The 14,212-nt window shown below is 36.8% G+C and overlaps 1 protein-coding gene across 1 annotated transcript in view; it reads left to right on the top strand.

The window, feature by feature from the left end:
* Nucleotides 1-14,212, top strand: part of LOC118815270 (exostosin-1) — a 327,211-nt gene that overhangs the window by 269,716 nt on the left and 43,283 nt on the right. Inside the window, exons 3-4 of the mRNA XM_036581272.1 lie at nucleotides 6,191-6,298; nucleotides 8,904-9,023. Coding sequence (XP_036437165.1) covers nucleotides 6,191-6,298; nucleotides 8,904-9,023 — 228 coding nt within the window. The remainder of the gene's footprint in view (nucleotides 1-6,190; nucleotides 6,299-8,903; nucleotides 9,024-14,212) is intronic.

Raw genomic sequence — 14,212 nt, 5'->3', positions numbered from 1 at the left:
ATCATGAGATAGGAAGACCTAACTGCAATCTTAAAAAGGACAGTTCTCCAAGTGTTCATTAGTAAACACAATGGTTCTCAAAGAACCATCACAGAACCATTTTCAAGCTTACATCGTTCTTCGTATGGTAAAATAGTTGTATATAGTTTCATATAGTACCTTTTCGAAAATGGAAAACTCTTAAGAAAGGTGGTTCTTCAAGAACCATGAACACACAAAGAATCCTATAAATGATTAATGGGTTCTTTGCATCAAGTGTTCTTCAGATTAATGGATAATGTGATGAAGATGAGGGTATACAACACCAAAAGGGTTCTGCTATTCATACACAGTTGAGCTTGTAACAATAGAAGAACTTTTTTTCTTTTTGGTGCTATATAAAAACATTTTCAAAAAAGTTCTAAAAAGAAAAATGTACAACACATTCTCCATCAGTCTGAAGAATTTAGGTATGAAAATGGTTCTTTGAATGTTCATGGTTCTATATAGAATCTTGTCTTTACTAAAGAACCCTTGAAGAACCAACGTTCTGAAGAGCATAGTGGGTGGAATTGGGAATCACTAAATAGCGGCAAACGTTGGATAAAAAAATGCAAAGAAAATCTGATTTCGATTGAGTTTGATATACAATCATAAGCAAAAGTTTGGGTGCCCCTAGTCAGATTACATGTTTTGTTGGTTTTCTAAATGAAAAATGATTAAGTTAAAATGAGTTAACTATATGGTAAACAAACTTAAAATGACATTTGACTTGAGTTTAACATATAGGAAAAATATAAAACACTAAATATGAAATATGCTATAACACTGGCTTTTCCATTATGCTAAATTCAGCAAATAAACAGTTATTGTCCGTTAAAACGTGCATGATGTGATAACTCATTTTCACCTAAATAATCAACGAAACTTTCACATAACACTGTATCTTATACTGATCTAGTAAAGTCTGCCTGAATTGGCTTTAATGTCCTTCTTTCAGATCAGATCAAGCCATCCCCAGTGTGTGTGTGTGAGAGAGAGAGAGTTAGAGATAAGTGTGTGTTTTGGGCAGAGGGCTGGTCAGGTGGCTGGTCTCATCTTTAAAGTTCAGTAGGGATTACCAATGCGGCGGACCCTGCTCATGACATTTAATTCAAACCCCCTTAAGCCCCCCACACACTCTTGTGCTTCTCTAAGCTCCTGAGAGGATCCTCACCTCTCCCTGAGGGTTACCCGAGCACACCGTGAAATCCAAACTCCACCTCCTCCTTCTGCTGGAGGTGTCGGACTGTTTCAGATGCTACATGCCCAATGATCCACTGCAGGAAAGCAGCAGAAAGCAGATTAAGCTCTGCTGCAGGAGAAGGCAGGACCTTGCTCTGGAGCTCCACAATCCTTCAGAGCATGTGTAATGGTACTAGATAGAATTACACTCTTTAAATAGTGTTCTTGAAGGGTTCTTTAGTAAAGCAAATGGTTAAATGTAGAACTGTGTCGCTCCAAAAACCAGCTGACTGCATAAATCATTGATTCTTTATTCGGATGGAAAATCTGTTGTAAATGGTTCTTTATAAAAGGTTCTGTATAGCACCCAAAAAGGGTTCCATTGTGGTTAGAGGTCATAGATCCTTTTTTGAAACTATATGGAAGAGTGTAGGGACATGATTTAAATCATTTTTGCTGTTCAAATCCATGCATTTTTTAATAATGAATAACCCGACCAGAACATATGCCATATTATTATGAATAATATTAAATATTTGCCATTTATTTATATATCAATGTACATTTAACATTCATCTAGCACATGGTTATTTCACAAATTGACCTCAGACACTCAAAAAACAAACTTAACATTGTCCAGCTTGGTATGATTTTTCCTCATTTTATGAGGACTACAAATAAACATGATTTTGACTTGGTAATATAATTCACAAGTCCTCTACAGAGAAATACATCTTCTATTTGGAGTCTCAAAGGCTGTTTATAACTTTCTTCAACATGTTTTTGGATTCATAGGCGTACTACTTTCTTTTAAACACCTCTAGTAACTGTGTAGTTACACATCAATAATACATGTAACAACAACGTACCCACTGGTGATGTTTGTTATATGGGTATGCATTTTTTGTGTCCAAGTCCATTAGTTTTCTAAACACTAATTCAATAAATACATATTATATTATTCAAAAATACCTCTGGTATGTGAAACAATTTTCAGTGCATCCATAAAAATGTCATTTTAGTTTCTTTTTGCCTCTAAAAGATGTCAGGTGGTGCAACTGTGTAACCACATACATTGGCTAAGTAAACTATCAAAAAAGGTAGTTATATAAAATTCTAAATAAAACAGTTTGGTGTGATTTAATGTTTGAAAACTTTAATATAAAAAATGTGTTGCAAAATAAGGCAACTTTAAAAGTACTGAACTCATTGAAAAACTTTAGTCTGCAAGTTGCTTCCTCAAATGTCATGTGGACTTATTTTGACATGCTTTTACAAAAGAGGGACTAGGGTATTGCATCATAAAGAAGACAAATGACTTTTATGGTGTAATGCCTGGGCTAGTAGCCCTTTCATAGGTTTTTTAAAAAAATGTCATTTTTAGTCCCTTTTAGAATAGTTAGGAAAAACATGAAAATGTGGAATTATTATATTAATGTTTACTTATTTGAAAACATATATGCATACACAATGAAGTTCAAGGATAAAAGTTTCTATTCTTGGCTAAGTAGTTGTTAACTTTGACTGAAGTGTGTGTTTAAAGTAAAATTGGTCTGAAATGTCAGGTGGCACATGATGCAACAAGACCAGCACAGTTTTAATAACTGAAATAGGCAATTAAAAGCTTTGATAACACCCAACAATATATAAGATATAAAATGTACATAGATATATGTACATCATGTCCTTTTTTAGAAGATTTTTAACAATTGTCATTTTTTAAAAAAACCTTATTTGTCATTGATCCACATTTGGATTACAGTAATGCAGCTTTAATGACAAAAACCTGTAAAATTGCAGTCATTTAATTTCATAGAAATGCTGCCTTTTACTGTGTTTCCTTAGTTCAACTAGTTATTCTGACATACACTATTTTATCTTAATAAAAATTGTGACAACACACAAAATAGTTTCAAATATCTATAAAAATAAAGCTGATTTATACATTTATATATATATATATATATATATATATATATATATATATATATATATATATATTGTGAATTTACATTGTATTTTTGGTATATAACAACAGCAATGCATGTAAAAGTTACACTTAAGTAACTTAAGAAATAAGTGGACAGTTCCTGCGTAGTTGATATGTAGGTACAGTGAAATTACAGATTGGTAATCCAGGCATTGCTTTTAGGCTAATTCAATAACACACATATATTAATTAATCATATAAAAATCCCTTTTAAAGATGCACTGTTGTTATGTAACTATTATGACATTACAGAATGGTGTGAAGCCAGAACTTTGCTTAAGCTACCATGTTACCTCACAAGCATACTACTACAGCTCGGTCTGAAACTAAGATCAGAATAAACCTGTATCAGGATATCCATAACCGTAAAATATGTTAATTCTCTTAAAACATTATTTCTGCATGCTCTGAGGGTCTTTTTCTGTTTACACTTTAAACTTAGCATGGCGTTGTTCCTGAGCAGCAGTAATGATTAAAGCAATAAATGACTTTACGCCTGATACATTACCTGCTTCAGATGAATACATGTCTGTTCAGCCAGCAGCTGAGAGAGATGTGATTTGTAAGGTGTAATAGACTCATATGTTTTTAAGACATAGTTTCCTTTGATTAAAACGTTACTCTACTGTATTTACCCTGGGTAGCATCAACCCAGAGCTGCGTCTGTTTGATCTTTTATGTGCGCGAGAAGCCTTGAGTCGAGCTTTTTATTCTCTTTGATGAGCTTTTTTGTGTGTGTGTTTCCCTCCACGCGAGCGTAGCACACAGAGTGGCAGCTGTCCTTGGTTCTCTTTCAGTGGGACTTTAAAGCAAACCTTGGCTTTGTTCTGCCTGTGTGCTGTTTGGTAAATATGTATTAAAGTATTTTTTTTTCTTTTTTTATTCAAGAAACAAAATGTTTTATCCACACAGTAAAAGGCTCAATTGTCTGTAGTAAGCCTAACTTTGAATAAAAGACATTGGGACCTTCTGCTTTCTTACCGGGCTGCTGTGAATTTTACAGTTTTTAAAAAAAAGATAAATGAGTAAAACTGACCGTACCCATAATATCACTTATATATTATTTTGACATGCTTTTTTAGCAAAAATGTGAACATTCTTTGAAGTTTTTTCTTTATAAGTTTGTAAAATCTTATCAGCACCACTTACCATATAGGAGCACTTTGTAGTTCCACAGTTACAGACTGTAGTCCATCTGTTTCTCTGCACACTTTACCATGTTCTTCAATGGTGACTCCACAGGACCCCCACAGAGCAGGCACTATTTGGGTGGTGGATCATTCTCAGCACTGCAGTGACACTGACGTGGTGGTGGTGTGTTAGTGTGTGTTGCACTGGTGAGAGTGGATCAGACACAGCAGTGCTGCTGGAGTTTTTAAACACCTCAGTGTCACTGATGGTCTGAGAATAGTCCACCAACCAAAAACATCCAGCCAACAGTGTCCTGTGACCACTGATGAAGGACTAGAGAATGACTAACGCAAACTGTGCAGCAGCAGATGAGCTACTGTCACTGACTTTACATCTACAACGTGGACCAAGTGTCTAATAGAGTGGACAGTGAGTGGACACAGTGTTCACTCCAGCAACACTGCTGTGTCTGATCCACTCATACCAGCGCAACACACACTAACACACCACCACACCACACCAGTGTTACTGCAGTGTTTGAGAATGACCCACCATCCAAATAATACCTGCTCTGTGGTGGTCCTGTGGGGGTCCTGACCATTGAAGAACAGGGTAAAAGGGGGCTAACAAAGTATGCAGAGAAACAGATGGACTATGATCAATGGAGCTGATAAAATGGACAGTGAGTGTAGAAGTAAGGCGATGGTTTTAGTGTATGGCTGATCAGTGTATAATGTAACAAGATTTCATTCCAAGTACAAAAACGTTGAGACAGAAAGGTCTCACTGTGTGTATTGTGGTCTAATGAGTCAACCTACAGAAATAAGAGACTAGACTGTTACCAGCATAAGTTCAAGAGCCAGGTTTTATCATGGCTGTATGATCTAAGCATGAGTGCTAGACTGCCATTGAAACCCCCATTGAAAACATATGGTGCCTTATGAAGAAAAAATACAGTGAAGGCCTCATACGGTTACACAGCTGGAGACTCTGCATTCGAATCTGGATCAGTTTATATCTTGAGTCCCCAGATGGTTATTAAGTGTTTTTTTTAAAGAAAAGGTAATGTAACGTAGTGGTAAACATGCTCCTGTCCCAACTTCTGGTCTCACTTTATTTGGATAGTCCACTATACTCCCCTATAGATTATCTACAAATGTTCAAATTATTAACAAACTATCTGTTGAAACACTAAACAGTGGTGGGGTTAGGATTTGGACCAGGGTCAGGGCTAAGACCAGGGTGAGGGTTGGGTTTCAGTTTTGGGTTGAGGTTAAGGTTAGGGTTAGGTTTAGAGCCAGGTTTAGAGTTAAAGACAATTATGGTCAATGTAGTCGATATTTAGTTGAATGTAACTTGAAAGTAAATGAAGTATCTACAAAGCATCTAAAGTTGACTATCCAAATAAAGTGTTACCCAGCTTTTTTGGAAAATATTTCAGGCATTAAATTTGGAATGAGTGTCAAAACAACAAAAATATTATTTTGTAGTTTTTTCAGTGTAATACAGGTTGAATACTGCTTTCTGTTTTTACTGGTATTTCAAATACAGTTTGAACTTTTGTAAGGGTTTGCAGTTTTGGGCCATTTCCAGTATTCAATTCATAAAAGTTTTACACAAAGCAAAGAAGAGCTGCCATTTTCAAATAATGTACAAAAAAAAACTATGAAAAAATTAGGTTGCAGGGTTATGATGACAGTGATGATATATTTATGGCATTCTTTGAAAATATTGGTCAGCAATTTTTTTCTTTGATATTTACAAATACCAGTTAGCATTTTTTTTTCTTTGTGCAGATTATGTAAAGCTGTAACTGGATGTTTGTGTGTGTGTGTGTGTGTGTGTGTGTGTGTGTGTCCTCCTTAGGCAGCGTGTATTCCTGTGTTATTGAGTAACGGATGGGAGCTACCTTTCTCTGAGGTGATCGACTGGAGTAAAGCTGCGATCATCGGAGATGAGAGATTACTACTGCAGGTAAACATGACACCTTCAAAATATCACCACTTTCACTCACAATATGGCCTAACACCAGGGGCGGAGCTAGCATATAGTAGGGGTGGACAGTTGCCTTGGGCCCTGCCCTTGTAGGGGACCCACAGACAGGCATTGAAATCCCTCTTGTTACCGAGTAACAAGCCTTAATATGTTACAAGGCTGAGATTTTAAGACGTGAAGACAGCGGTGCATATTTCACTTGAAACTCCATTATATCCTATGGCAGGACACTGTTGAACATCACTGTTTGCTCCTAACAGACTCTCATTAACTTACTTACAAATTCTATTATCTTCAAAACTGGTTATATCATCAACATGCAGGGCAGAGAGAGTTCAACAGACAAGAAAATGACTGTAAATAAAATTAAAAACATGAGAATGATGGTGAGAATATATATATATATATATATATTATATATATATAGTGAATGACAGCAAATATCTTTTAGAAACATATTGATATTTGTTTTCACTTTAAGAGAGAAGAACATCAACTTGAAGTGGTCAAGTAGCATACAGGGCAGTGCATGTTTTAGACTCCAGAAAAAAGCTAAATGATCCTCTACATCTATTATCAATGTAGCTTATTGATTACATTTGTAATTCCATCAAAGTAGAAATGTATTATTTTATTATATCTTAGCTATTGTTCAAGTACCATAATAACATTCCTGTCTGATTAAGTTTCTGGTATTTTGAAATAAGCATCAAATAGCAATTGTCATGTGATAAGCTGTCATAATATAATAAATGTTATGACATCTGTTATGACAATTACTGGTAATGATAACATAGTGTCATATTTCTGAACAAAATCTGGCATGACAGCATATGACATGTTTATGACATGGTTATTACATGGTTATGTAACTGTTATGTAGCAGAATTTACATTACTATGTAATTATTTACTTTTGCATTCAACTATGTAATTCAGTATGTACATACTGTATGCAATTACATTTGAATATTATGCATAATAATTCAAATGTATAGCAAAGCAATATTCAAATGTCTAGATTTCTAAGTGTTAAAAACAAAGCAAGTTATTAACGGCTCTGCCCTGAATAGGCTCAGGATTGATTCTTTAGCAAGCAGTGCCAAATTACACCTGCATACACACACATACATGAGTCACCACAGCTCATTATTGACATGCTGTAAAATGTGATATGGTATTTATCTTCGTTAATTACAGGGGTTATTAATGGCTGCTACCTGCCTGCCCTTTCCTAGCTGCGGGTAGCAAAGTCATTAACGTGCCAATCGCAGCACGGCTGAAATATCACCGGCCAAAATGTCACCAAAGACAAGAAACTCGACCTGGAGATTTTACACCGGGGGACATGACTGGAAATTACTGTTATTAATGACCCAAAAGCCTTCAGGCCATACACACACACACCTACACACACACACACCTACACACCTACACACACACACACACCTACACACACACACACACACACCTACACACACACACACCTACACACACACACATACACACCTACACACACACACACACACCTACACACACACACAGAGGTTGAAGTTTCTTCATCACCATAATAGATTCTACATTGTCATTCATGAAATTTCCTAGCAAATCCAAGAATCAATGTGGTGTATAAGAGAAGTAATTAATCAAGGTAATTAATTTCACCTAGATAACTTATTTTTAGACTTTCTGTTTAAAATGAGCCCACCTGAAATTCTTCTGGAGAGACTGAATCATTCTGCACTGTAAACAATTTAAACCAATTTGAAATGTATTCACTTACTAATATATTTGTCAGGGATAAATATTATCAGCAGAACTGCAGGTGACCCAAAGTAGAAAACGCTAATTTTCATCTACACCAGATGTTAAGAGGCACCTTAACAAAGCTTATATTAACCTTACAAAATGTAACGCGTCATAAAACATGAGATTAAACACATCATAAACAATAACAAAATGCACATCTAGCAAAATACATAACCAAGCCTATATAAATTAAACAACATATACATTATAATTATAATCAAAAATATACACATAACAAGGCATGCAAATTAGCATAGAAGAAAGAATTGGCAAGTTCTGCATCTTAGGTTAGGTGAACAAACAGTTACTGTAGAGTAAAAAGAGTGGTTAAAATTGATTTTCACTTCTGTAATTTGATCATTGCTGATTTATGGTCATTGTCTGTGGATGTTATTCCAGGTGGTTGCTAAGGTTTTGCTGCATAGATACTGAGGTATTGGAGGTGGTTGCAAGGGTGTTGCTAAACAGTTCATATGTTATTCCAGGTGGTTTCTAGGGTGTTGCTAATGTATGTGTATGATGGAGATATATAAGAGATGTGCACAAACCCTTCCACCATTCATTCCTATGAAAAAAAAAAAAATGTAAAAACTTTTAAAAGTTGCAGTTAAGGCTGAACATTATCAACCTTTTCCTTTAAGGGGTTCAACAAACACATATGCATACAAATAGTAGAAGGATGGTAGAAGGATGATTTCTTGTGTCCTCTCTCTCTCTCTCTCTCTCTCTCTCTCTCTCTCTCTCTCTCTCTCTCTCTCTCTCTCCCCCTCTCTCAGATCCCCTCCATCACCAGGTCTGTCGATGCGGACCGTATCCTGGCTCTGAGACAGCAGACCCAGTTCCTTTGGGACTCCTACTTCTCCTCCGTTGCGAAAATAGTCTTAACTACATTAGAGGTGAGTTTACAGCAGGACTTGTTTACGGCAGGACAAGAGTGAGAAAAAAGAGTGCAAAAGGTCAAATGGAGAACGGATTGTTTTGTAGGGAGTTAAAAAAAGAATGGCCGGGTGTTGTGGTAATTTGTTCGTCACACACTTTTCACACACACACACACACACACACACACACATACTCACACAACTGGTTGGATTTCATGGCGGTCTGTCTGGCTTCTAACCACTCGCATACCTCACACATATCACACATCCAAACACTGTGAGCCAGTGCTTTAAATCTTCATAGACACCTCTGGTTCAACTGTACACCATTCACTCCACAGTAGGCAGTGTTTGCAAGGTTTATTTGCATTTCTGTGTAAAATCTCCTTAAGCAGGGTGAGTTAAGCATTTTCCAGATCACTTTTCTTCGGATATCATATATTGTATGTCATAATCTTGTGCATAGCTCTTACCTTAGCAATGGGTTTACAGTGTGGGTATTTACTTTTTTCAGTACCTAGTTTTGCAGGGACAGATATGATCTTGTAATGAGAACGTCCAGGATAAACATTAGAAATTTTGGGCTAAATGTTGGTGGGAATGTAGACTTATTAGGAGGGAACAAACTGATTTAGTAATTCTGGGTCTTTGGGCAAAAGACTTGAAGGGCGGCCCCTGGATTTTTACACAACTATCTACACTGCAAGAAAATTGCATTATTAATTTAAATGTTACATTATTTTGCTATATTAGCAGGTAATTTTGCATGTCTTAAGAAATATGAAACTAGATTATCTGCCAATATAGTGAGATAATTTGCTACAGAGTAACATAGAACTGAAGAAATTAATATATATTTTTATAATTTCTTTTGGTTTCCAGGAAGTAATAAGTAATGCAATCCCACAACAATTTGAGAGAATTAATTAGTAATTTGTAATGCATTTTTTTTTAGTAATTACCTCAACACTGATGCTATCTTTACTAACATATACTAATGCTAGCATAATGTTTGGGTTGCTGAACATGTTATCAAGTTTAACAAAGTTAGAACAAAGTTACACTTCTATAACCAAAGAATAAGTCATCTAGTTGCATTCTAGTCCATGTCTTCACTGAATACTAAGCCTTAGTACATCATAAGCCTGGGATTTTAAGGTTAAAATGAATAGCATTTAATCATATAGTAATTATTATTATAGGATATTATAGGATTATTATTTAGACACTAATCTTAAGACTTATTATTCAGTTCAGCCCCACTTTTTTTGGATAGTCTCCAGTAGATGATCTATAGATGTTCAAATTATTTACAGATTATCTGTTTAAACTCATTTGATTCTCTATAGTCTTAGAGTTAGGGTTAGTATTGGTTCCATGGTTAGGTTTAGGACCAGGGTGAGGGTTAGGTTTTAGTTTAGAGTTAAGGTTATGGTTAGGGCCAAGATTAAAGTTAATTGAACAGATATTTAGTTGAATGTAAGTGAAATGCGATATAAGCATCTACAAAGTGTCTACAGTGGATTACACAAAGAAAGTGTTACCTTCACTTCTTCTAGATCTAAAATATTGTTGGGTCATCTTGAATGCACAGCATGTTTAAGATCAACAGATTTTCAATGATGTTCAAGTCAGAGGACTTTGACAGCCATTCCAAAACATCAGCTTGCACGATGGATTTCGAGGTGTGTTTTGGATCATTGACTTGTTGTAGAAGCCTCTTTTCAGCCTTAGTTTCTTGACTGTCTGTATTACATTTGCCTCCAGTGTTTCCTGAAGCATAGGCTGCCACACACTTCCTAAAGCATAATATATCTACCCTCATGCTTAACAGTCTGCAAGGTGTTCTTTTCATCAAATGCTGCTCTTTTTTTTTATTTCCAAACATACCATTGGTGACTGCGAAGTCACTTTTAAAGATAGATGAAGTTGTTGTGTAAATACTGTCACATTACAGAATTATTTAAAACCACAAGTGTTTTGCGTTACCATGTTATAACACAGGCATACAACTATAGCTAGCTAAATGTTTGGAAATTTGGCATTGCTTGTTCAAGTGCAGTATAAGTACTCTCATAATATTTTCCTGTTACAGTTCAAAAAGTCTTGTTGGAAAAAGAACAGTTTTTACAAATGTAATTACCCTCACTTTATTACACATGTACGTACATGGGACAAGGGAAAATGGCATCACAGTTATCAAGATACACTTATGTAATTACACGAGCATTAACTTGATACAAAAGCTGATACACCCGTATTTACACAAGCTATACTACAGAAATCCACCTGTAACGGTGAATACATTACTTGTCGTTACACTGCTGTGGTATTTTGTTAATGTGTAACTACACAGTTACTAGAAACAGTTCATATAAAGTGGGATCTTCTTGTCTTTTACTTCATTGCTTACTTTAGTTTTAATGTTTATAACAGACTTATGCACACAGAGAGCTTTACCAAATCTAAATTCCACCAAACTTTTTGTGTGGCAATAAAATATTGAATGTTGAAGCATGATCTTGACCAATAACTGCTAATACTGCTAATAATGTAAAAACTGGCCAGATATATATTGCAAATAGAATGGGGTGCTCTGGAGCAGCCACACCTGAGCCTAAGGTCACCATGTCCAATGCAAAATGTCAGCTACAGGGGCAAAAAACCCATGCACTGAGCTGTGGAGCAGTGCATGTGGAGTGATGGAGCTTCATCCAATACCTTTGGGCTGAGTAGCATTGGTCTTTGTAATCCAACATCAGTACCTGACCTTACTAATGCTGTTGTGGCTGAATGCAGTCAAATCCTCACAGCAACATCTAGCATAAAGCCTTCCCAGAAGAGTAGATGCTGTTATGGTAGCAAAGCAGGACAAACTCCCTATTAATAGCTTCATTTCAAAAGAAACGTTGGATGAGCAGGTGTCTACAAACTTTTGGCCACAGAGTATACTGTATGTTAGCACAGAAGGAAGTTTTCCAGCATTAAAAATGGCTCCATTTCTTGTTGTCTAAAGCCTCGGCCCCTCTGACCACCCCTGTCTGTTTGACGCGAGCGTTTGAAGTGGAGTGAGTCAGTGTGAAATTCAGCGTCATTCCACAGCCAATTCCACAAGCCGAAACCAAACCCGGCCAATTCATATCAAAGAGACAGAGAGGGGGAGAGAAAGAGAGGAAGAAAGAGAAAGGGAGGGAGAGAATGGAAGATGAGAAGGCAAAGTGTGAAGAGCAAAACAAAAAGGGATGGATTTACAAATGAAAGAGAGAGAGAAAGAGAGAGAGGAGAGAGAATGAAAGGAAGCACTCGAGTCCCTTCAGAGCGTTCTGTTCTTTGCTTTGTGCTGGGATTAAAGCAAAGCTTTAGTTTTGTGTTGTGCCGACATTAAACGTCACCAGGTGCATATCGAAACCCTACAGAGTCTAAATTAGCCCTCGTCCGTGTGCCCATGTGGCAGATGCTCTAAACAAGGGGAGGAACTTGCGCATTGACACTGAGGTAAATGAGGCATCCATAACACCCCATGGGACGTGTGCGAATGCGCCTTGTTGTAAACGCTGGCTAATTTTCCACATACATCAAATGCTCCCTCCATCTGCTTAAACAGAAGCGTGCTCACATTCTCACGCTTAATATGAGCAAAAGTGAGAAATTGCACTGATCTCGCAACTCAGAAATGAGCTTGTTTTGTAGCCTGCATTAATGCCACTGTGCTCAAAACCGAATTCACACTATTTAAAGGTTACTCCACAGATTTTTCGAAATCCTGCATGGAGAGACCAAGAAGGGTTATAGACAGTAACACCCCCAGTTTCACTAATCAGAAACAACTACTGGGGTGATATCACTTCTGTGACTATGGTTAATATTAGTTTTTTTCCCTGTTTGTTTTCTGCTCTGAATTTAAGAAAGAAAATATCATTTACAAATGTGCCTTTAATAATTCTTTTTAGGATTTGCCTGAATCATATTTTTCCAAATATATTTATGGTGGAGAGAGACTCGCAGGCCAAAAGGGCTGTCAAAATAGCTATCAGCACCACTGTAAAGAAGTTGGTAGGTCTCTCTACAGTGAACCATTGCACTTCACACCACTTTGAATGACTTTATTTACATAATAAAGACTGAAACATGCAGGGAATTTCCAAAAATTGGAATTCTGCTTTGAACATTTTCGCAAAAACGGAAACAAAAACCTTGTCAGTCACCTGTGGAGAAAGGCCAAAAGGTCACAGACAGAGATGGAGATACAGGCCACCGCTTTGTGTGGATATACACATTCCTACACACACACAGGTCAGCCATCCGTCCTAGTGGACTGAATGCTGGGGTGGTTAATGAGCCCATGTAGTTGATCCTAATTGGCCGCTGTAGCTCCAGGCAGCAGTGTGCTGGACCCAGGGGAGAAGAGCCAGACCAGACGGATGGGCATGGCATGGCTCAGGGTGGGCTTTTTTTCCCAAGGAGGATGGAAGGAGTGTGTTTTGTGTGCCTTGCATCATTACTGCTTTGTGTGTATGTGTGTGTATAATCTGTTTTACTCAAAGGTCCATAGAGTTTTCGTTCCCTTTTTTGGACTTTTTACTTATTTATGGGGACCAAATGTTAAAAGGGGGAGTGTGTGTTTTAGCACTATTTTGTGTGTTTGTGTTTTTAAGTCTTTTTACTGAAATCTGATAAAAATTTAAGTCCCCACATTGAATTTGCCATCACTTTATCCATCACTTTATTAGGACCCAAGGAGAAAAATGTTACCACTTGTTGCTTGAAAATTAGTTGCTGTGTGTGTTTGTGTGTACATTGCTTTATTGTCACAATTTGGTCCCTAATTTAGACTTTTCACCACTTTGCGAAGACTCATACATTCACACAATTCGGTCCCCATTTTAGACAGATGGTCTTTGTGTGAACCTAAGGAGCATGAGGAGTGTGTTTTGGATATGGGTTGCATCAGTACTATTTTGTGTGTGTGTGTGTGTGTGTGTGTGTGTGTGTGTGTTTTCATTTGTGTTTCATACTTTTGCATGTTGCTTCAAAATTAGTTTGTGTGTGTGTTTGTCTGTATGTTGTTTTATGGAAATATTATCATAATTCTGTCCCTAATTTAGACTTTTCAACACTTTGTGGAGACTCAAACGTTTCCAGAGTTTGGTCCCAATTTTGATGGATGGTCTTTGTGGGAACCTAAGGAACAAATGAAGAGTATGTGT

The sequence above is a fragment of the Colossoma macropomum genome, unplaced genomic scaffold, assembly GCF_904425465.1.
Source record: "Colossoma macropomum unplaced genomic scaffold, Colossoma_macropomum, whole genome shotgun sequence".
Taxonomy (NCBI): domain Eukaryota; kingdom Metazoa; phylum Chordata; class Actinopteri; order Characiformes; family Serrasalmidae; genus Colossoma; species Colossoma macropomum.
The sequence above is the reverse complement of the archived record's forward strand: the minus strand, read 5'-3'. Positions and strand labels throughout refer to the sequence as shown.